Source organism: Columba livia, chromosome 2 (genome assembly GCF_036013475.1).
Source record: "Columba livia isolate bColLiv1 breed racing homer chromosome 2, bColLiv1.pat.W.v2, whole genome shotgun sequence".
Taxonomy (NCBI): domain Eukaryota; kingdom Metazoa; phylum Chordata; class Aves; order Columbiformes; family Columbidae; genus Columba; species Columba livia.
The window spans coordinates 108,847,631-108,869,045 of NC_088603.1; the positions used below are offsets into that span (position 1 = coordinate 108,847,631).

The window sequence follows — 21,415 nt, forward strand, 5'->3', positions numbered from 1 at the left end:
AGCCCAAACTTTCTGATCAAAGAGAACTTCAGACTGGATTCAGGAGTGAAGCTTACTATCTCTGGAACAGCCTCCCCAAGTAAATGGCAGAGATGTCGTTGCTTGAGTCATTTAAAATTGTACTGAGCTGCAGAGAACATCCTGTTACAGCCACCTGCATTGACAGGGAGATCTTAAAACACCTGTGTCCTCTACCACTAATTTACAAAGTAAAATTATTTTCAAATGACCAATCAACTGACCAAGCAACCAAAAAAAATCAATTTACAAAAAGCAGCATCCTATTTTAACTAAGTTGGCATGACATTCTCTTTCTCATACTTACCCTATTTGTGCAGAGTAAATTTGTTGGACACACAGTGATGTGTGAGAGGCTGTTCTGCACACAACAGCATGGCTCAGTGGCAGACCAGAAGTGCCATGGTGCAGAAACAGAGAACATTCCAGGAGAAACGCCTCTGTGTTGCAGATCAATGATGACAGACACCATCCTGGGACGTGCAACTCCTTGAGAAGTTGGTGAGCTTTGCTGCTTCCCTGCTCACTACCCAGCACATTGACTACTCACACTTTAGTTCAGTAATGTGTAAAGTGATTGCTGCTAGCTTCCGAAATCACTGCTGTCTTCAGGTAATCATGGAATTATAAAATCAGATAATAGTTTGGCTGTTGGAAGGGACCTTCAAAGGCCATCTAGTCCAAGCCCCCTGCAATGAGCAGGGACATCTTCAACCAGGTCACGTTGCTCAGAGCCCTGTCTCCAGGGAAGGGGCATCTACCACCTCTCTGGGGAATCTGTGCCAGTGTTTCACCACCCTCATTCTAAAAAATTTCTTCCTCGTGTCTAGACTGAATCTCCTGTCCTTTAGTTTAAAACTATTACCCCTTGTCCTGTCATAACAGGCACTGCTAAAAAGTCTGTCCTCATCTTTCTTATAAGCCCCCTTTAAGTACTGAAAGGCCACCGTAAGGTCTCCCTGCAGCCTGCTCTTCTCCAGGCTGAACAACCCCAACTCCCTCAGCCTGTCCTCACAGCAGAGCTGTTCCAGCCCTCTGATCATTTTTGTGGCCTCCTCTGGCCCCTCTCCAGCAGGTGCATGTCATGCTCAGATGTACTAAATACTGTTTGTATGAATATCCTGTAAATCAAATTCATTCTTTTATTTTTTTGAATAACAAAAAAATATCAGAATGTTGAACCTCTCTCCCCTTACACCACTAAGTTCTTCACCACCACCAGGCAAATTCTCAGCCTTTCAGCTAGCTAACAAGAAAAGCAGTGGAGCCCAGGCTATGCTGCCTGTGAAGGGCAAGAAAGCTGAGAGGCAGTGGGGAGTAAGAACATGTTCCAGAAGAGCGATATCCCAAGAATGCATGGCTGCTGTTAGGGTACCGTGCCCAAGCTGCCAAAATGCAGTAAGTCATCCTGTGTCAGAGCCCAGGCTCACCCAGACCAGAGCCCTGGGTCTTGCCCCATTTCAAAAGCATATAGGAAGTCTCTAATCAAAAAATATGAGTTCAGAACCAAGGCAGGTATAGTGATACACCTTCAGAATAATTTTCTGGTGTTCAGTGATTTGGGACCTAAAACCTTCTCCAGTCAGAGGGAGTGTCTTTGGACTTCGAAGACAGTTCTAAGTGCCTCTAGAAGGTAGAACAATGTTCTTGGCAGAAAGATGCCTTCTGCCTCAAATCATGGAGGCAAGGTCCATTGGTGGCTCCTTAGCACAAAAGTCTATATACAGCTTTCCTAACCCTGCTAACTGCTAAGGGTGGCCGGATGCCTCTTTGTGTGCACCACAGCTTATATTCCCTCCAAGCATCCTGAAGCTGGACCACTGGTCTGAGTCCTAGTGAGGGTTCTCAATGTGTAAGCAGGGTTTGATCCCTCATACTAACTCCCTCCTTCTTCCAAACATTTCTCAGTTCCCAGAACACTGGGATTTCTCACTTGCTCAACTGGAGGCTGAGAGTTACTGGGACTACTTATTGGCTCAGAGTTATTGCAATCCCACATTTAGGAGCTATCTCATTATTTCTTATCTTAAAAACTATGCCTAAGGATCCTTCTGCTAAATAAGATGTACATGCATTTCTGACAATCAAGACTTTTATTTTTAATGATATATAGTGTTAAAGCTCCAGAGCAGCAGGCAACAGTACATTGTGACTTCTGATATGCAGTGCTTTTTTATCAAGTTTTCTTTCATTGTTTTTCAGTTTCTTTGCTATAGCATCAGTTGAAGCAGCAAAATGCAAAACCATTGCCAGTGACTACTAATTAGGCGTCGACTCTCTTGAAAATGCTCTTGTTAATTGACCTACTCCTTCACCAAAAAAAGTGGAAAACAGCAGCAGTGAAAACAAGAGTGGAGACTAGAAAGGCCTTGATTCTCTATGGGCTTGTCAAGGGCTTGGCAGCTCTATAGCCCCCTGTGGTGGGAGTGCTGGACAGCCCGCTGCTTCATCACTAACAATCACAACAATCAAATGACATCATGAGGGGTTCTCCTACCCACATTGACATGACAGACTTGGCTATTTAGTTGAAGATATTGTTAAGCCACATATTGGTGCAGAATAGCAAAAGATGTTAACATGACTATAGGTAATGCTGATATTTTACATGTTGTTCACTAGCTCCCCCCATTTTGATCCTGAAATCCAACCTATGACAAAAGCATCCCATATTTTGAATCCTTAATATTAGTTCAAGTTAAATTTATGTTTATTTCTATTTCAGGCTTATTATATTATTATTTTTATATTTATTTTTTAATTGCCTCGTTGTAATTGTGAACAGGTACACCAGACCTCACTGGGACACATATTGTTTGCTCTATCCTAATTCACATTCTAAGGATTTATGTGCTATCTTTTTGCTGCTGCTGCACTAAGGACCTGTTTTTACTGTGAAATCAAAATTCAGTTTGGGGTGCTGGCTAAGGAAGACAGTTTTATGTCTTAAGCATTGACCAGTTTCATTCTTTTCATTTGCTGGAAAAAAAAGTAAAAAATAACATCTGTGACTTGATAATTACCACGTGTGATATGTTATTACCAGTGGAACAGCAGGAGTAGCAAAGAGCCTGATAAGGCCACTAGAAGGAAGAATGCAAATCTATCTTCTCCCTGAGCAGGAATGGCAGCACTGTCCTGCTTGCCAAACATGAGCCAAAGCAGAAACCGGAGAATATATCACTCATGCAAATGCAAAATATGCAAGCTCTAAATTGGCAGTTTGTTGTCAAACTAACTTTCTCTAAGTTTTGTTCTTTTTTGCCATCTCAAGCTTATGGTAAATCTGTCATGAAGGTTTTATTTTGAGAGGAGTGAAAATGGGGATGGAATTTGTTTCCTTTTTCAGGTGATCAATTTTCTGGAAATGTGTGTGGACTAAGAAGCAGCTGAACTGATAATTTGAATTTGTTGACAGAAAACTCAGCCAAAATGAAAGCTTCTTCCTTCATTCTGGAAAAGCAGCCTACAGTACCTCGGCAGGAAAAGCAGCACTCGCATCTCAGCTCTGTGCGTCAGAGTGAGTCTCCAATGTTCAGTAAATCCTCCTAAAGGTACCAGCCTCCTGGCAGTGAAATTTTTTATTATATTTGTCCTCTGCAGAGAAGCTTTTCAATTACAAATCTTTTTCTCAGGACCTGAACATACTAATTCTCCCACCCCTCCCCTCCCGAATGCGAAAAATTAGAGCTTTTATGCCACCAGCTTTGGAAATAAACCCTTGTGGGGATTTCGCTGATCTCTTTTCATATTGCTTCAGAAACAGTACATCTTCTGTAAACAGCCATACGTGACACTGAAGCACCTGGCACCAGATTTTATATACACACTTCTAACAGTATCCCATGGTGGGTAGTTAGAGCTCTCTCTTCAGTGGGGTAACATCCCTCAGTAATGAGTAGCTTTTAATAGCTGGTTTAACATTAACATCGTGGTCTCATGCTTCAGTATTATTAAATCACCCTTTTCTCTCCTGTCACCTAACACAACTGTTATGTGGCCAGGCACAATGACAAGCTAATTGTGAGCACATCAACACAAAGAAATTTTATCTCCTATAAATGTCAATAAATACAGACACCTGCAAATCTCATTACCACAGCTGGTAGGTTACTAGCCAACGCTTCTGAGAAAATACAGCATGAAGAGGTTCGCTTCCTTTGTCCTCACCTATATTGCACATGAGCGCTCATACTGGGACAACTGGAATCCAGGAGGCAACTCAAGAGGCAAAGCTTTGCTCAGGCTTTCAGGGCGGGCTTTCTGGCACCAAGGTAAATGGCATAAATGTAGTCCCAATCCTGGCTGTCATAGATTTCATGTTTAATTAAGCAACTCAGCCATTCTTTACCCGTGTTAGCTGTGGGGTATGTTACCTGCTCCAGGTGGCACTTCAGTTCAGTCATCTCCACCTCCCAAGCTGCCTTGTGCAGGGCGTACTGCTGCTGGAGCCCCTGGCGCTCCCGCTCCTCGTCCCGCAGTTCCGAGCGGAACTCATCCAGCAAACCCTTCAGAGCATTCAGGAGCTTCCGATTTTCGCTTGCCTGCCGCAACAAAGCAAGAGAAATGCTGTCAAAGGATGCTTCATTTTTAGGGGGGATATGCCTGCAGGCCCACTGCATGGAAGAGAAAGTGCCTTGGCTATCTTTTGCATGAGAAAACTAAGGATAGCAATGCCCAGGGAAGAGGCTGAGTCATCATCTCAGGAGGTATTCAAAAGACATGTAGATGTGGTTCTTAGGGACATGGCTTAGTGGCGGACTTGGAAGTGTTAAGTTTATGGTTAGACTCAATGATCTTAAGGGTCTTTTCCAACCTAAATGATTACATGATTCTGCACTTCTGTGATTCTACTTCTTGTTAGCTCTAGTCCTGAACCACCCATGAAAACCCAAGATACTTAAGTCACACTGAAAAAGGTACTAAGCATCTTTCTGGATTGAGGATGTGTAATAACTTATTTTTTAATACCGTAAACCAAAGCTAGAGTATCATTCCTAGTGTTTGTTGGGTAGCTGGACATCTCATAGATAAGTCACAGCTCAGCACCAAACCTTAAATACTTGTAAACTACATATAAAGAAAAGAGATTAATTTTCAGTGCTTTTGTATTATCAGACAAAATTACTTTGGGGAAAAAAAAAGTGTGGTTTTGAGCTGAGTATCTCTGTTAAGGTGTTTCACTAGTCTGTACTTCACATTTCTCCTCTATGGGTCAGGTCAGCCACTTTCCCTCTTGCAGACAGGATCAAAGAGCAAACCCCCACCCACATCTCATCGTGGTCATACTGAAAACGTCTGTAGTCTTGTTCTAGCCAGGAGCCAAAAATTGAGTTAAAAGTCTAGCCCAGAGCTGAGATCTGATCTTGGCAAGTACTGAGAGACAGCATGCATACTTATTCAAATCTCTAATTTTTTTCAATTAGTTTTGGCATTTACTTTCTGCAAATTCCCTGAAGACTTGCAAAACCTGCCATTTTTAGGATAAATATTGAAAAACGTTTTTTCAAGATTCATTCTGGATCAGTAAAACAAAAGGTATCCCACTGTTTTTTGCAGTCATTGAATAAGAAAACAGAAAAGTGTAACATGATTTATTTATCCAAAATTTAAATAAAATGCTCCCAATGAGCCTCTCAAAGACCAGGGAGTAGCCAGAGATTGTATCTGACAAGCTATTCTGAATAGAAAAGACTTTGGAGAAAATGATACTTGATTAGCAAACACAGCATGAGCAGAAAGATGGGAAAGCTTAGTCAACAAATTCAGCATTTAATCACCTGGTTCTTATGAATGTGTTAGGTTCCTTGGGAAGGCCTAACTCAAATTATCTGTCTCGATTCTTGCATGATAGTCCAATTAATTTTATTTTAATTTATTTTTCCAAGTGGAGGATTCCTGCAATTCCTCTTATCTGATGTTTCATGAAACTATCTACATGGGGACTTCTCTGTAGACAAGTCAAGTAAACAGATGTCCACAAAAATATAAATAAACTTCATGTGCTTTTCTCAGTGACAATACCTATAAAATTTTATGCAGGCAACTAAGCTGATTTCATATGCTCATGAGGTTTTTGGCATCACTGAACCCACCTCACTTTTGTAATCACTGATCAGACACATCACAGGGCCTTTTTTCTTTAAAAGACAAACAAATGTGGTCTACTTTTTCCAAGCCATTTGGTTCATCAGCAAAAATATGTTAGATGCATGAAAATGACTGCAGGTGCTCATTGACTGACCAATATTCTGTTTGGGCTAATTAAATGTGATGGCGTACAACACGGGGCTTCATAACAAATGCACCCACAGAAGCAGAATTAATTCCATTAACATTTAATGCCAATTAGCAGTTTCCTACTATACAGCAGTAGTCTCCATCATGCATATGAGATCAACTACTTTTCAATATGCAATGAGATTTTATGTTTCCACCATGAATTTTTGTTCTGATACCCAATTAAGGCTGAATTCTCCAAACATCTCAAGCCCCTTGTGTAGTAATCAGAATAAGAAATCTTTTGAAGATTCGTCCTTAATGTCACAACAGGAGCTGCTGGGTATTGAGCACATCAAAATCTGTCCTCATCCTCTTTGCAAACCCTGACTCCAAATGTCTAAGAAGTGCTTTCATTCAAAAGACACATTCTGTGTTTTCTGGTATGTTGCATAAACCTTTCTCTGGCCAAGTAGTCTAAAGGCTCCATGAAGGAAATTGACACAGAAGAAGAATAAAACCAAATAACACTAAAGCAAGCTATATGCCTTATTCCCGTGCATATATTTGATAGCTTTAGAGTCCTGTAAAATTAAGTGTGCAAAGAAAGAAGTGATGGACTAGTACAGAGAGGAGCCAAAAGAGCCTCATTGTAGGTTTGTAGCCTACTGGGATGAGGGCATGTCTTATTTCTAGAGGCATTACATCAATGTCGCTGTTATGAGACAAGTACCCCAGGTGCCCCTTGGGCTTGCTGGGATTATAATTAACTTGCCAATATAAATCCAGTTTTGGCTACATACTTCTAACTCCTGCAGAGAAGTCTCTTTTGCCTGACTTTGTATATACAGTCTGAAGTTGGACAGGTCTGTGAGATTATTTTTCTGTGTTGCCAAGCTGGAGTGTTTTTGGAGAACAGATGAAGTACTTCTGAGACAATGTGCTCTGAAATACATTTACATCTAGACATTCTTTAGATTTCTGCTGGTAGAACTGCCAAACATCTTCTGCATAAGTCCCATAGATACAATACAAGGATTGTTACAGCCTTCCATTCCTTCCAGGGATGTTGTCCAGGCAGAAGAAATGGGTTATGGCTGTGATTTCCTGGACAGTTTCCCATGCAAGAAGTTAGTACCTTACTAGTTACCAAACTTTAGAGCCTGGAGGAATTTGACTGATTCACAATTGACCCAAGACAAGAGAATTACTAAAGCAGATTAAAGCCTTGTTGCATCCACACCTCAGGATTTATAGGTAAAGGGAACAACAGCTGACAATAAGTAAAAACGTAGTGGATCTCAACTAAATTCCAAGACTTTGGAGTCTGTACTACACAAAGTCAATCCCAGAGATGGGAGACTTCAGCTCTAGAAAAGTCTGGCACCACAGCAACTTTTGAAGCTCGGTTCTGCTTTTAATCACAGTTATTTTCTGGTCTGAGGATTTCACTTAAGAATTTAGCCACAGTCTGGTACTACAAGCACATTAGTAGAACAGTCAATTAAAAACACAAGGTCAGGAACCTCAACAGCAAACAGGAACTGTGCATTTTCTCTGTGTAGTCACAGACCCTGGCAAAAGTGAAGCTGGATCTCGGTGCAAATAATTTTAGTATATTTAGGTCTTAATTACTATTCTTTTGGGCTTTTCTCTTATCTAAACTTTGAAAACAAATATTGTATGAGCAAAAAGAGATCTAACTGGGGATTTTCTTGACCCCCTCCAGCAACAACATGAGTGTACTGGGTTTTTACTGCTTTTTCCATTGGACCATAGATGTGTAAACTCTTCTTCCTTCCCTGATCTTGCACCATCCAACGGGCACCTCAGCCTTTCCACTCAACTGAACCAGAGCTCTTCCTTTTTCTGCAGGCTATTCTTTATGATCTCTTACTACACACACAGAAACTCTGACTCACAGCAAGCCCTCCGCCACTGTGTCACCAGCCTGACTTGCCTGTGTATCTCCTGCCAGTGATCAGACCTGACTCTTGAGTCCTTGCCAGTTCCTTGCCCAAATCTTTCAGCAGCGTGCCCCAGCTGCCAGCCAAGAGATAACGCCATGAAGAGAAAGATGAATTGCCTCTTCTCAGAGTCCACATCTACTCTGCCTCTCATCAGCTAACCTTTTTTCTCCATTTTCCCCTCTGCTATTCCTTCATCACTCCACACAATGGCCACACAAAATTCCCAGACAAGTGAGATGTGTACTTTACACCTAGTCGAGTACCTCAAGTCACAATAATATAAAATTAGAGGTTGCTTTTTTAAATTAAGGCTGCAGGGTTTATAATTTTTTCTCAAAACAATCCCACTTTTCAGGCAGAGTGAGAAAGTCAGCAGCAGAGTGCAGGTTGAAAATACAAGCCATTAAATATTAATGTTAAAAGTTAAAAATAAATATGGGTTACTTCAAGTTACCGTAAGCTCTTTATTTTTTCTGACCTAGTTATCTCAGCCACTCCTAGACTATCATAAAATTTCCTTCCTAATGTGAAACAAGTGTTGATGTGTTTCATCTCAGAGCTTGTCAGGCAGAACCAGCATCTTAGGTCTCTCCTGGGCAGATGCAAACCTTACAGGCTTCCACCTTCACTGCTCACACTCACCCCAAATTCCCTATATAAACAGTGCTTACTTCTAGCTGAGAGCTTAAGGAAACTGCAGAAGACCCCCAAAACCCTGGGTGTTTTTCAGCGCAGCCTGACAAGCCAGTGGTGGGGAATGAGCACTGCTGAGATCCACCCCTTCAGGAAGGACCGTGCTCTGGGTCTGCTGATACTCTCAGAGCTTTTGAAGCTGGGACAACACAGGCAAAGTGGTTTCTTGCTCTAGTTTTGTTTAGTTAATGTGTTTTGGGATCATATATGAATGAAGTGGAGCTGATGTTTATGGGTGAAAATCTGCATGTATGTAGATGTGTGTAGAGCAAGGACCAGGGTCTGTGTGTAGAGGACAGGACCAGGACCTGTGAGGTTCGTGAGCATGACAAAGGTCCTGCATGTGCGAAGTTTGCAGGGCCAAGCCATCCACCATAGTGAGATGGACAATTCAGGACAACTGATACTAAGGGATGTGGGAGCAGAGCTTGGCTCTGGCAGAGCCTTGATGGCCAGCAGGTGTGCAGGCAGCTAGTCCTCTGTTGCAGTCCTCCAGAAGACACTTCTGATGCCCTGAATCTAGGACAGCAGCAGAATTAACTTACATTAAGGCTTCCTAGTTCTGTGCCAGAGAATAATCATAATCCTTTCTCGCCATTGATAAATACAAGTCCCGTAGCACTGAAAATTGGTTTTACATGCCTGTCAATAAATGCAGTGCTTGTTAGAAGATTCACTAGCGTGAACGGGCAAAACAAGTAATAGTGCTCAAGATGAGAAATATTTAGCAGGCTCACTGACTCTTGCAGTGTCAAAATAACACTTTTTTCCTAGTTGGAAGGCAAGAAGCCTATTTTACCTTCATAAATCCATCTGGATATCATGCAATATTCAACATCAAGAGGTGGTCTGTTCTTATGGGTCATTTCTTTAAGCAAGATTACCTGGAACTGCTGCATTAGAATATCATTCAACGTATGTAAAAATTAATTATAAGCAGCCCTACTTCCAATTTCTGCCACCTTGATTGAGATTAATTCCTAAGCAATGATTATTTCAAAAAGGATCTAACTTATTTGCATGTTCTTGGTCATTTTAAGAGCTCTATGTGAAAAATTAGTACATGACAGACTTTGTACTGAGATAGTACGTTGGTTTGTATTTATTTTACTCATTTTAGATTAAATCAGCCTACAGATGGAATGAAGTTAAATTATGTGCTCAGGAGCATCTATTCCACAGCCTTCTTCAGCCTCTGTGAGAGAGGAGTTTGCTGAGTGGATGACAGTGATGGGGCCGGGTGACTGGCACAGTATATCCTCAAAATCAGCAATGTCTAACCTCCCACAGGATCAGTAACACTAGAACCTTTCCAAATGCCAAACTGATCAAATGAAAACTACCTTGGTAGCACACTTCACAGAAAAGAATAGCTAGAGAATGGAGTTGTCAGCTAGCACTGTGAAAAAGGAAAAAGCAAAAGAGTACATAAACTTAAAGCAGAATATGAAGTAGCATAAAGACCACAGATCTCTACAATTTTTTGTTCAAACAGAAATTCTAACTGAGGGTGCAGACTGAACTAGAGAGGCCCGTTGCAAGGCAGCCTGCGGACCTCCCAGCACCAGCCCAACTTTATTATAGGATAGAGACTTACTGTTGCATACTGTTTATCTATTAGACCATATAGACAGTAAATAAACAAGTTGCATATCATTGTGAGAGTCTGGGGAATTCAAGGCAAAAAACTGAAATGCAAAGACACACACCATACCCAGATCCTGCAGTGAGTTCAGCAAAGTAATGTGATAATATAGAGTACGTATTTGTCTGATACCCCTTCCTGTGGAGCAGACTCCCAAGTCAAAGGCCTGGATAGAGATGGGGCACAAAGCATAATGCTTCAAGGTCTTTTCCACTAAATTTGTGTTTTACACAGAATTCTTGCTCCATTCTACTTATGATTGCAAATAAGTCCATGTAAGGATTTTTTTTCATCTGAATTATTTTCTGTTTTAAAAATATAAGAAGATGCTTCTGAAGAACTGTTAGAAGCCCTACGTCTATCCCCTTTTAATGTTTGCTATTATTATTGTTAGGACTGCTGGTATATTAAATGCACAAAGGAAAAAGGATGTATGGCAGTGCTCTAAAACACACAGACAGGGCACAGGAGATGTCAGGGAAAAGTCAGCCTAATAAACTTTAAGGCATTTAAAAACAAGCCCAGTGACAGGAAGGAACTTTTGCATTGTTTTCCCATCGTCTCTAAGGGAAACCTTAAATACATGTGCTAGTTTCTTAGATTACTTAAAGGAAATAAAATCACCTCTTCTTGCTAACTTGACAGTCTAATACAATAGATGTGCTCAGGCAAGAGAAGCATGTAAATTCTGCAAACCATCACATACTGATAGATGTTTCTGGGCAAACAGCCACAAGAGGAAATAGGATTTTTCACTGATAGCATCTGCCAACAGGAGAACAGTAATCACATGGCTCCTGATTAAATATAAATATAATGGATGAAATCCACTCTAATTGCCATGTAGCTAGAAGTCTTTTTACAAGTATGATTCTAGGTGATTTAGCACAGCAGCAGAAGAAAATGAACTCCCTTGGAAAATCCAGAGTTTCCACTTCTAGGGCATGATACACAAATGGTGTAGTACCTGTTTCCGCTGCTGCAGTAATTCTGCAGTCTGCAGCTGTGGTCCATGATCAGTGCTCTCTGTGGTGGGACACGGGGAGAAATCTGTCAGTGCAAACACGACGTCCTCTTCCTCCTCCTCTTGCTCTGCATCATCTTCTTTCTGGTCAGATTGAACGCCAAAGTCTGGGAGGGCCTCAGGGTGCTCAGTCTAAAATGCAAATGATGGGACACATCAACACTCTTTTGACATGATCAGAGGGCTGGAACACCTCTCCTATGAGGGAGGGCTGAGAAGGTTGCGGTCGCTCAGCTTGGAGAAGAGAAGGCTCAGGGGAGAGTGGCCTTTCAGTACTTAAAGGAGGCTTATAAGAAAGATGGGGCCAGACTTTTTAGCAGGGCCTGTTACGACAGGACAAGGGGTAGTAGTTTTAAACTAAAAGAGGGGAGATTTAGACTAGATATGATGAACGAATTTTTTAGAATGAGGGTGGTGAAACACTGGCCCAGGTTGCCCAGAGAGGTGGTAGATGCCCCATCCCTGGAGACATTCAAGGCCAGGCTGGATGGGGCTCTGAGCAACCTGATCTAGTTGAAGATGTCCCTGCTCATTGCAGGGGGCTTGGACTAGATGACTTTTGAAGGTCCCTTCCAACCCAAACTATTCTACGATTCTCTGATTCTCTGAAATTTGTTGAAGGGCTAAGGGAAGGGACTGTCTTCCCCTGCATCTCTGTGGTGGGATATATTGACTTTGGTTCAGTAGGGTACAGGAAATAATCTTTTGGTGATGTATGACATGTTGCATATGTGAACACAACACTATGCAGGCCTGCAAAATAGGTCGTCTCTGGAGCTGAGAAGATGAGTAACTGTAATGCACCATAATTGATACAATCCATCACGCACTAATGAATAGCTATAGAAGACACTGGTGTATTGTCTGCTGAAGGCATGGACATCAGGAAGTATCCAAATCTAGCACTTTATTATCCTCTAATGTGTCAGCAAAACACAACTCCAGTAATGACTTGAGGTGGATTGATTGTTAATTAACCAGTCAAAAAATCCAAACAGTGAAAAAATGAAAGCTACTTTGATATTAGAATATGAGCTAGTTTACAGAGAAGCAAATTAGGACTGCTGAAGTAAAGTAGAAGCAAATTATTCCTAAATAGCTACTCATCTCTTGTTTCTGACTCATATTACCACAGCAGATGAAGATGTTCATCCACCTTTTGTCTAAGAATACAAAACATTCGAGTATTCATCTTAAGCACACTCCTATCAGACCTGAAAGGTTACTTGTGCTGTCCAATGGAGCAAATGTTGAAAAACACTAGGCACGTAAGTATCAGAAATACTGAGAAAAATTACTTAGTTGACTTAGCAAATAGTTTCAGAATTGCATGAACCTGTGAAATAAATGTATTTCTCTCAAGAATTTTGCATAAAATGTCAGAATGAGCAAAAACTTTTTTCTACTTATTTTTTCTTCAGGTTAAGTTTCCAAAGCAAATGGCAATCCTGGATGTGCAATTCAACACAATTTAGCAGCACCCTTCTTCACAGTGCATGTGGGCTGGCAATCACACTCCTGTTGAGATGTGTCAGCTTGGGGATTCCAGGTTGTTATGTACTTCTGAAATTCCTGATCTTAATTTAGTTGCTACTTGGAAAATCACCACGATGACTACTGGTGTACTGCTGCTGACGGTGACAGACGCGTGCATGGAGAAGAGGAACAAACAAGAATGATTCACTGTAAGTTCCCACAAGAAGCTGTATAATTCTTCTGCCAACACAAAAACAGAGCTTCCCTCCATCTGTATTGCTAAGGGCTTTGTAAGGAACACACTGTGCACACGATGAGAAAAACGACAGCTCTCAACCCATCTAAACAGATTTGACTCCATCAGCTCGCTAACGTACTTTTCGTTCCAAAAATTACTCAGGAGTTGTATTGCTGAGACCTAATTAAATTTTCATTCACTATGAGAGAATTTTTCAGGACCAGATGTTTGTACTAGTTAAGGGTTTAGATTTAAAGACGGGTGATCGGTAACATATCATGCAGAATATACTTCAGCACATGCCAACTTAAAAAAAAGCTTCATGTTTAATTTGACTTGCCTTTAAATGTACATGTAATTATAAAGTTGCTGATGCCACACTGTATTTACAGTCTACACTTAAAGAAGGCATACCCCAGAACCCCCACCACTTGCAATTCCTTTGGATTAATAAGGTGGGACAGTTACCTCTAAGATGTCCTCCCCTTCCTCCTCCATTCGCTTGCCTTGCCTCCAATGTTTCAACAGCCACTTCAGTTTGACGTAGAGGAGAAAGGTGTCCTGCTTGAAATGCCGGAGCTCTTGCTGCAGCAGACTTTTCTCCTGGCTCCAGGTCTTCTCTTCCAGTTTGTTCTGCAAAGTCAAGCTCTGCACTTCCAAGTCTTTCCTCCGCAGGGTCTGCATATGCTCCTCCTCCAGCTTTAATGGAATGACAGACACCATGTCAATGAGGTGGTGACCTGGGGCGGTCTCCAGGACTTGTATTTTGATGGGTGAGACAAACTGAAATCTCTAGTTTTCATCAGTAGTGAGTAGCTATTGAGTTTGGCTCACTAAGTCCCTCAGCAGTTACGACTGTTGAGGAAATTAGAGGACAACAGCTGATAAGCTTAGATAACCATATCCAAGTAACCTGCTGTGGAAGTGGACAGTTTGTTTACTTTAAAGACAAATGAGACCTTTGCTGCTGCTTTTTATACCACTCATGTTTTCCTCTCTCTTGATTGCATACCTGCAGTGTGTTCCCAGCACAGCCACCACCCCACACTGCTGCACATATCACACCTGCTGAATGCATTTGCAGTCATTCCTACAAGGTGGGACCACAGCTGCCCTTCAGACACCCTGGAATGTTATCCTTGCCTCTTGTCTCCCCAGTCACTGACGCATCCTTTCCATTGTGGCTACATCTCCCTCTTCTTCTGAAGGGGCAATGCTTCCCAAGGAACCACATTCAGTATTTCAGATACAACTACTGGTCCCTCACTTCTCACAGTGCATACTTGGGAGGCACCTGAATGACTCACAGTAAACTGTTTCTCATTCTGATATGACCAGATCAGGGACACATGCAGGAACCAAAGAGACGGCAATGGGCTGCAACTTGGTATTCCCCACTTCTCTCAGTTTCAGTACTAGAAGCACCAAGAAATGCTCGTTCTTTGGAGCACACGTATAATTACATCTGTTTCAACACAAGGACACCTGAAACATTATTCTTTAAATATGACTTCTCCCTCAGTATGTCAAAACCAACCATGACATGACCTGCATGCAACAGCACATGTAGAAGCTATTTGTACAACATCTCATATTCTACATGGATGAGATCATGTTTTCAGTTCAACCAAGTTGTGGTTCACACTGATCAAGAAAAAGCTGATGGAAAACAAGCACAGAGCCACTGCTAACAGATACCAGTTGCTACCATTTTCCATTCTATGGAACAACAGCCTCTCCCTTTGCTGGCCAGCTCCATAGATGAAGTCTATGAAAGCCACAGTACACTAATGACCACGATGATTTAAATTGTAAGAACATACCCTGCAACAAACATTCAAACAGGAATGACGAATACTTCAGAGATTCTTCTTCAGGAGCGTGGAGCCCCTGGCAATTAATACTGCTGAGAAATACAGGCTTGATTTACATGGCAACATTCAGATGCTTCTGATACAGGCTACTGGTGCATACTAGATGGTTTACTAAGGACTTTCCTGCCCTTTAAATGATGTGCTCTGGCATAATGCAAATTCTCAGCACCTATGCTCCTATGCCTTAAAAATTCCCGATTAAATTAAAATTATTTACAGTAGTTGTTAGCTTAAATGGGTTAAAATGCAGCTTAAAAGTAGTTTGGAGCAAAATTAGATATAATGGCCCAAAAAACATACACACAACTCCTAATAACACTTACGGAGATTGTACACTGCTAGCACATATCAATTTGATACCATTAAACATTGCCCAAAATGAAATAGGAAAAAAAGGAGTCCTTTAAAATTTCATTTTTACAGTAAGAAGCAAATTTTGTGGTGATGCTGGTTCTTCCACCAAATGAAGTTATGGTTAAATACAGCAAAGATCTGAGTCATTTCCACCAGAAATCCCGGAAGAGGATAAAAAAAGGAACAATATCAACAGGATGGGCATAATCTGGAAAAAATGAAGAATCCAGAAGATGCTTTTATTCTTCTGTTTCTCCTGGCTGCCAACATGAATAGCTAGCTTTGATTTTGCTGCATTTTTCATTGTTTTTACAAGCTGTTATGATCTGAGTCCCCGTGGTCACAAATTCTTGCAGAAGACCCTGGTGTACTTCACAGAGTATTACGCTTTCAGTAGATAGCTATTGCAAAAGAAAAGAACTTTAAGAGGCAGATACAGCTTCCAAAAAGCTTTCATGGCCAAGGCAACTACGAAGGAAATCAATTTACTGGTTGCCTTCAAAAGCCTCCATGAGAAAGCTCCCATGGAGATCAACTGGAAATTAAAGCTACTTATGAAAAAACAGATACCACTTGGGCATAATGAGATTACCTGGCACAAGGATAAATGCTTTACACCAACCAACAATTATGCTGAATTTAGTCTATGAAGTACATTTAAAAACAAATCTTCAGTTAAGAGCCAAACAGCCTGCAGAAATTAGCAACAGATACTTTCACTCTAGGAGCAAGAGATCACAAAATGATTGACTAATATGTTCCAGCATTCAAAAGAGTAGGGGAGCCCATGTAATGAAATATGATTTATTCACCAGTTATGAATTAGAGGGTTGGAAGCATGGGGTATTGAGAAACAGAAAAAAGTCCTGATTTGTGTCTCAGTTATGAATGTGTAACAGCTCCTCCAACTTCTGGTATGTACTGGCTTTTCTTTGGGCTAGAAAGTGTCAGAATAAGGCACAGAGCCAAAATGCACTCCCAGATATGAAGCACATCCTTTCTGAGCCCACAGAGAGCTGAAGGGGCTGATATAATTCCCCATGCAGTATTTCACAAGAGAGCTGAAGGGGCTGATATAATTCCCCATGCAGTATTTCACATCTCTACCTCGACTTCCCCCACACAGGGGAGGGCAAATCTTGTCTCTACCAAGCAGAGAAGCCAGATTCAAAGTGGCTAATTAGGCTTGAGTTTATATTTTCCCAATTTCCAGATTTTACATTTATTCAGATGAGCTCAAACAGGCGCAGCCATCAGGACACAAGTTCCCATGGTCCTGACAAACAGGGTCCACACCACACGTTATGGTCACGCATCTCTCCCAGCAGGCAGGTGTTGTATTTACCTGGATGATCCTTTCTGTAAACTTTTCTTGCTCCTCTCGGTGAAGTCTTGTCTCCTGCTCAAGCTGAGCCTGAAGCTCCTGTATCGATACATTCTGTACAGGTAAAACATGGGAATCCCTGAGCTGATCAGCAGGACAAAGGGATAGATTTAGCAGAAAACATGTCTCCGTGGTGTGAAAAAAAAGGAAAAAAAGAAAAGAACTGCAGGACAGACATCTGCACAACTCACGGTTATCAATAGATTATCAAAGCATGGTTATCAAAGCACAGTGTGCAAATAAACAGCAATGCCCTAAATATGTGTGGGAATTTCCTGTGTGGCTTCTGCTGAAAACTAAAGCTGGGATCCTTAAGTTACGTGCTGGATATTCCCTTCAGACCTCTGCTCTGAGTTTGCACTTGAGTAGCTGAGACAGCTCACCATCAAAGACGTTTGCCAGATGAGCTCCTGTTTACAGGATTACGTATTTGGTGACGTATTTCTTTATGATAATTAAAGCTATAAAATTTTAATATCTCTGCAGAAGATGCATCTAATGAGCATATATTGAACCTAATTATATATTCATTTGCAACACTTCTGATTAGGCAGTTAATGGGATAGCATTTATTAAACCAACTAAGCATATAAGGTCCCTTTCTTCAGACGCAAGACAGCTCTCTGCACAAGTCAACATCATTCATTGATTTCTGCTCAAAATAATGACTTCACAAATGTCATAGTGATAAGCTGTGTGAGCCTGAGTTCTGACCAAAATGTTTAAGTATCTTCCCTTTCAGGTCCAACACCATTTAAATCTTAATACTTTCAATTTTATGTTCTCATTAAGTTTGGCATCCCATCCACTTTACTTCTGAAAGCTACTTAATTTGAAAATAAAGACTCAAGAAGGCAGAGTCACAGACCTCATAATTCATTCTATGTGAATTCATCGTGTGGCACTTACATTCCTCATCAGAATTTCCTATGCCCTTCATTTTGTGTCTCTCACATTGGAGCTGAAACTGATTTGTAAGTAAAAAGATGATGCTTGGCCAGACGCTGTCCTCTTCACGTGTGTCCGCAGAAAACACTACGGCACCAAATTCCTACAGTAAAGATGCATTTAAGAAAGGCTCAGGCTTCAAAGCGTAATCCCAAATTCTCTGCTGGCTGACGTCCAGTGCACTCCAACCTCAGCAGCTGCAAGGACATAATGCAGGTCATGGGACCGCTCTCAGGGGCTGCGTTGCTGTTTCCCCTCCGGCATCAGCCCTGACACCCATCTCCTCTCCCCAGGCATCCCTCCCGCTTCCTGAGAGCAAAACCAGCTGCTGCCGCTGTTGGGGCTGTGGCAGCCCTTACTGGGACACTTTTGGTTACTGAAAACATGTTTGTTGCTGGAGCAGATGCTCATCTGTTCCTCCAGGGAAAAAGGAGATAAGGCAGATGAAAGTATCCCATTAACCGGGACCATACTCCACCGAACAACAAAAATCATCCTACAGATACCTTCTGGGCCCTAGCGGTTCCTCCTTTACTTGATTCACTTATTGACTTGTGCACATCTGTTTTGTACCTGAGGAAGAGACACTTCTAGCCCTCTGAAAGGTACCATCAGGTAACCAAGAGCACATTAGCTGCCTTATCATCTTGTGGCTTAACGTGTCTGCAGACATTTTTTATTGCACGAGGCCAAAATTCAGTCTCACAAATAATTTGGAAAGAACTGCTTGCAATGGGATTTGCCACTTTTGCACAATCATTTGTAAATCATCAGTTTAATTTTCTCACCCAACAACAGAAAAATTACTTGCATCAGCAATTTCTATATTCCAGGGGTGTAGTTACCTTTATACAGTCCTAAAATGACTTCTGGCCCTTTGAAGGCAACTGTGAGGCTGATGTGGCCCCTGGCAAAAATGAGTTTGGCACCCCTGCTGTATTCTTTTATTCTGATCAGGCTTCTTTAGCAATACAGCAGATAAGAACCAATGTACCTATTTAATTCAGGTGTAATTTAAAAAAAAAAAAAAAAGTGTGTTCCTTCTTTTTTTGAATTCAAAATCAGCAAAAAAAATGCAAAGCCGATCTGGTGAAAACAGATATAACATGGCAATGCTCTTCTGTTCACAATAATCACTGATCTTAATATGCCTCTCCTTGTAGATTATACATTTAAATAGTTAGAAATATTGTTGGCCTCAGGATTCCTGGAACTGGAAGCTGAATTGAAACATCAAAAGTCACCAGGAAAGCAAGGTTCGAATTTTTCACTATTCCCTTCACACTTGTGTTTTCCAATGAACAATGATTTGCCAAAAGATCATTTGTTCTACTTCAGACTACTATTAATTGGAATCACATAGTTACATATATACTGACAACACTTTATGTCTGCAAAATTAGAGCAAGAAAATTATTAACTCATGCACTGTTTCTACAAACATGCAGCCCATGCAAAGCCAAGTTTCAGGAAACTTGGATGCTGGGATTATGTGATAAATATTGGAATTACTAAAAAGAGATTAAATACATCGTATAGGCAGATAGACTATTACATGCACATGAGACAGCACAGATCTTTTCACAATTGCTTTGCTTCTTTAAGGACGACAGATTTTTATAAGCAGTAAACATGTTGAAAAGCAGTTAATGCATGAATGCAGAGCTGCACACCTTTTTCCTTCTGCTGCAACCTGACGACTCTTTGTAATCTATTATTTCATATAATATAATTTCTACCAGAAGCATTGGAATTAGTACTGCTCAAATCAAAGGAGGTAAGGCTGCTTAAGTGCCTAATAGATTGCTGCCAAACATCTGGATCGTGAATGAAGAATATGTACAATTACATCATGTGATATTTGTATACGCAGATGAGGTAATTGCTACTGCACTGACAGACATCTACATATTTATATGTGGATATCAGGCCCCTATCATATAATCAGCAGGGTGTAGTCTGTGGCACAACTGTGGTTTTGTTTTGTTTTTGAAAACAACACTGCTACAAAATGAACACAAAATTGATAACCTGTTAACTTCCATTCTTAGTTTCCTCTGTTCTCATTAATGAATGTGCTACATGAGGAAGAACGGAAAACACCCCGAATATAATGGCCACCACACAACATACTAACACCACAGAAACTCACTACGTGACACGAACTCACTACAACAAGACATACAAACACAATATAATGGGAACTACAAGCTAGTGCCACTTCATCACAGCACCACAGAAACAGCTGCACTTCATCTCCAGCTCAAGAGACACTGACAGTTTCCCATGAATCCCAATTATTGTACTTCCAGATCTCCTGCCGCCCCCATCCTCTCGGACAGACAGTGCCAAATCCTTCTGTTATCATTCCAGAACAAGTTAATCCATGCTTATGTCTTTACCTCAAGGGGATGTTCAGAGAAAAGTCACCTATGCTTTGGGGGCTTCACCGCCACTCCCTCATCACACTGATCCCCTTCTGCCCTGCTCAGCGTACTGAAGGCTTTTCAGGTTACTTTCCAGTTGGCACAATCCCACATTTCTGCCATGACTTGATTTAACATGATTGCCATGCACCATGAGGTATGGCTGGGTTTTTCTTGTCTTTTTTCTCCACGAAATCCATGCAATCTCTATTTGCCTGCAGCAACTGTGAGCATCAGGTTTCATGGAATCTTTCTTTTTAGCCTTTTTTTTTTTCTTTCCAAAGGGGTGGAGCAAAATAAGGCCTGAGGAGGCAGGCTAGAAAGATGCTCTTTAGCATTTGTGTGCAATCCCAGGAAGCCAAAAGATGACCCTTTTGTGCTGCTCAACTAATTATATAATGCTTTGATATTTGGACCTTACATTTGATCACACAGTCTAAAAGCTGCTACTTTTTTACACATGACAGCTGACCATTGCATGCACACATTCAACCAGACTAGATAGGAACTTCCAGTGCCTTTTGTATTACTTTTTACATGCAATACATATCTAACTGAGTTCTCAGAGACTGCTTCTGAAGATGCATTCTTCTTCTCACCCCTTAAATACAAATTATGTATATTCCATTTGCTGGTGTACAATAGGCAGTTGTGTGGTTATTTGTCTGTGCTTATGTGGAAAGTCTCTGATTTTGAGAAAACACAGAACACTTTACTCCAAATATTTTAAATCCATCTCATTGTATGGGTAGTATACAAAGTCTCACTGAGTTCGGTTAGGACTGGCATATCCAGATTTACATCATAAAGGGTCTTTTAAACCATTGTATTGTCAACCTTTACGGAGTCTTGCATAGTAAGAAAGAATATAATTCATCAAAGTAAATTATTCTTGCTGCCCCTAATCTTGGTGGGAAGGAATACTGAGAGGAGTAGTTTATCTTTCTTCTTCCCACAACTTTGCATTGAAGGAATAGTAGACACTAAGAGATACAACTTTCTTTGTGGTCCTCTTTTTTTTTTTTTTTTTTTTCAGAAGAAAGAAAAGTCACAATGTATTAAATATTCACTGCTTCCCTTCTGGGAAAACAAAATATTAAATCAGGCCAAGAGAAAAGGACGTGTAAATTTTCAGCACATGTCTGG

General features: G+C 41.0%; 1 protein-coding gene across 15 annotated transcripts in view; it reads right to left on the reverse strand.

Moving 5' to 3' along the window:
- Positions 1–21,415, reverse strand: part of MTCL1 (microtubule crosslinking factor 1) — a 108,570-nt gene that overhangs the window by 18,180 nt on the left and 68,975 nt on the right. For 11 of the 15 annotated variants that reach the window (XM_065053165.1, XM_065053167.1, XM_065053171.1 and 8 more), the window contains 4 exons: positions 16,857–16,949; positions 13,752–13,982; positions 11,513–11,701; positions 4,395–4,562 (listed from right to left, as the gene is read on the reverse strand). In XM_065053165.1, coding sequence (XP_064909237.1) covers positions 4,395–4,562; positions 11,513–11,701; positions 13,752–13,982; positions 16,857–16,949 — 681 coding nt within the window. The remainder of the gene's footprint in view (positions 1–4,394; positions 4,563–11,512; positions 11,702–13,751; positions 13,983–16,856; positions 16,950–21,415) is intronic. The other 4 variants (XM_065053172.1, XM_065053169.1, XM_065053163.1 and 1 more) reach the window with 1 other exon arrangement.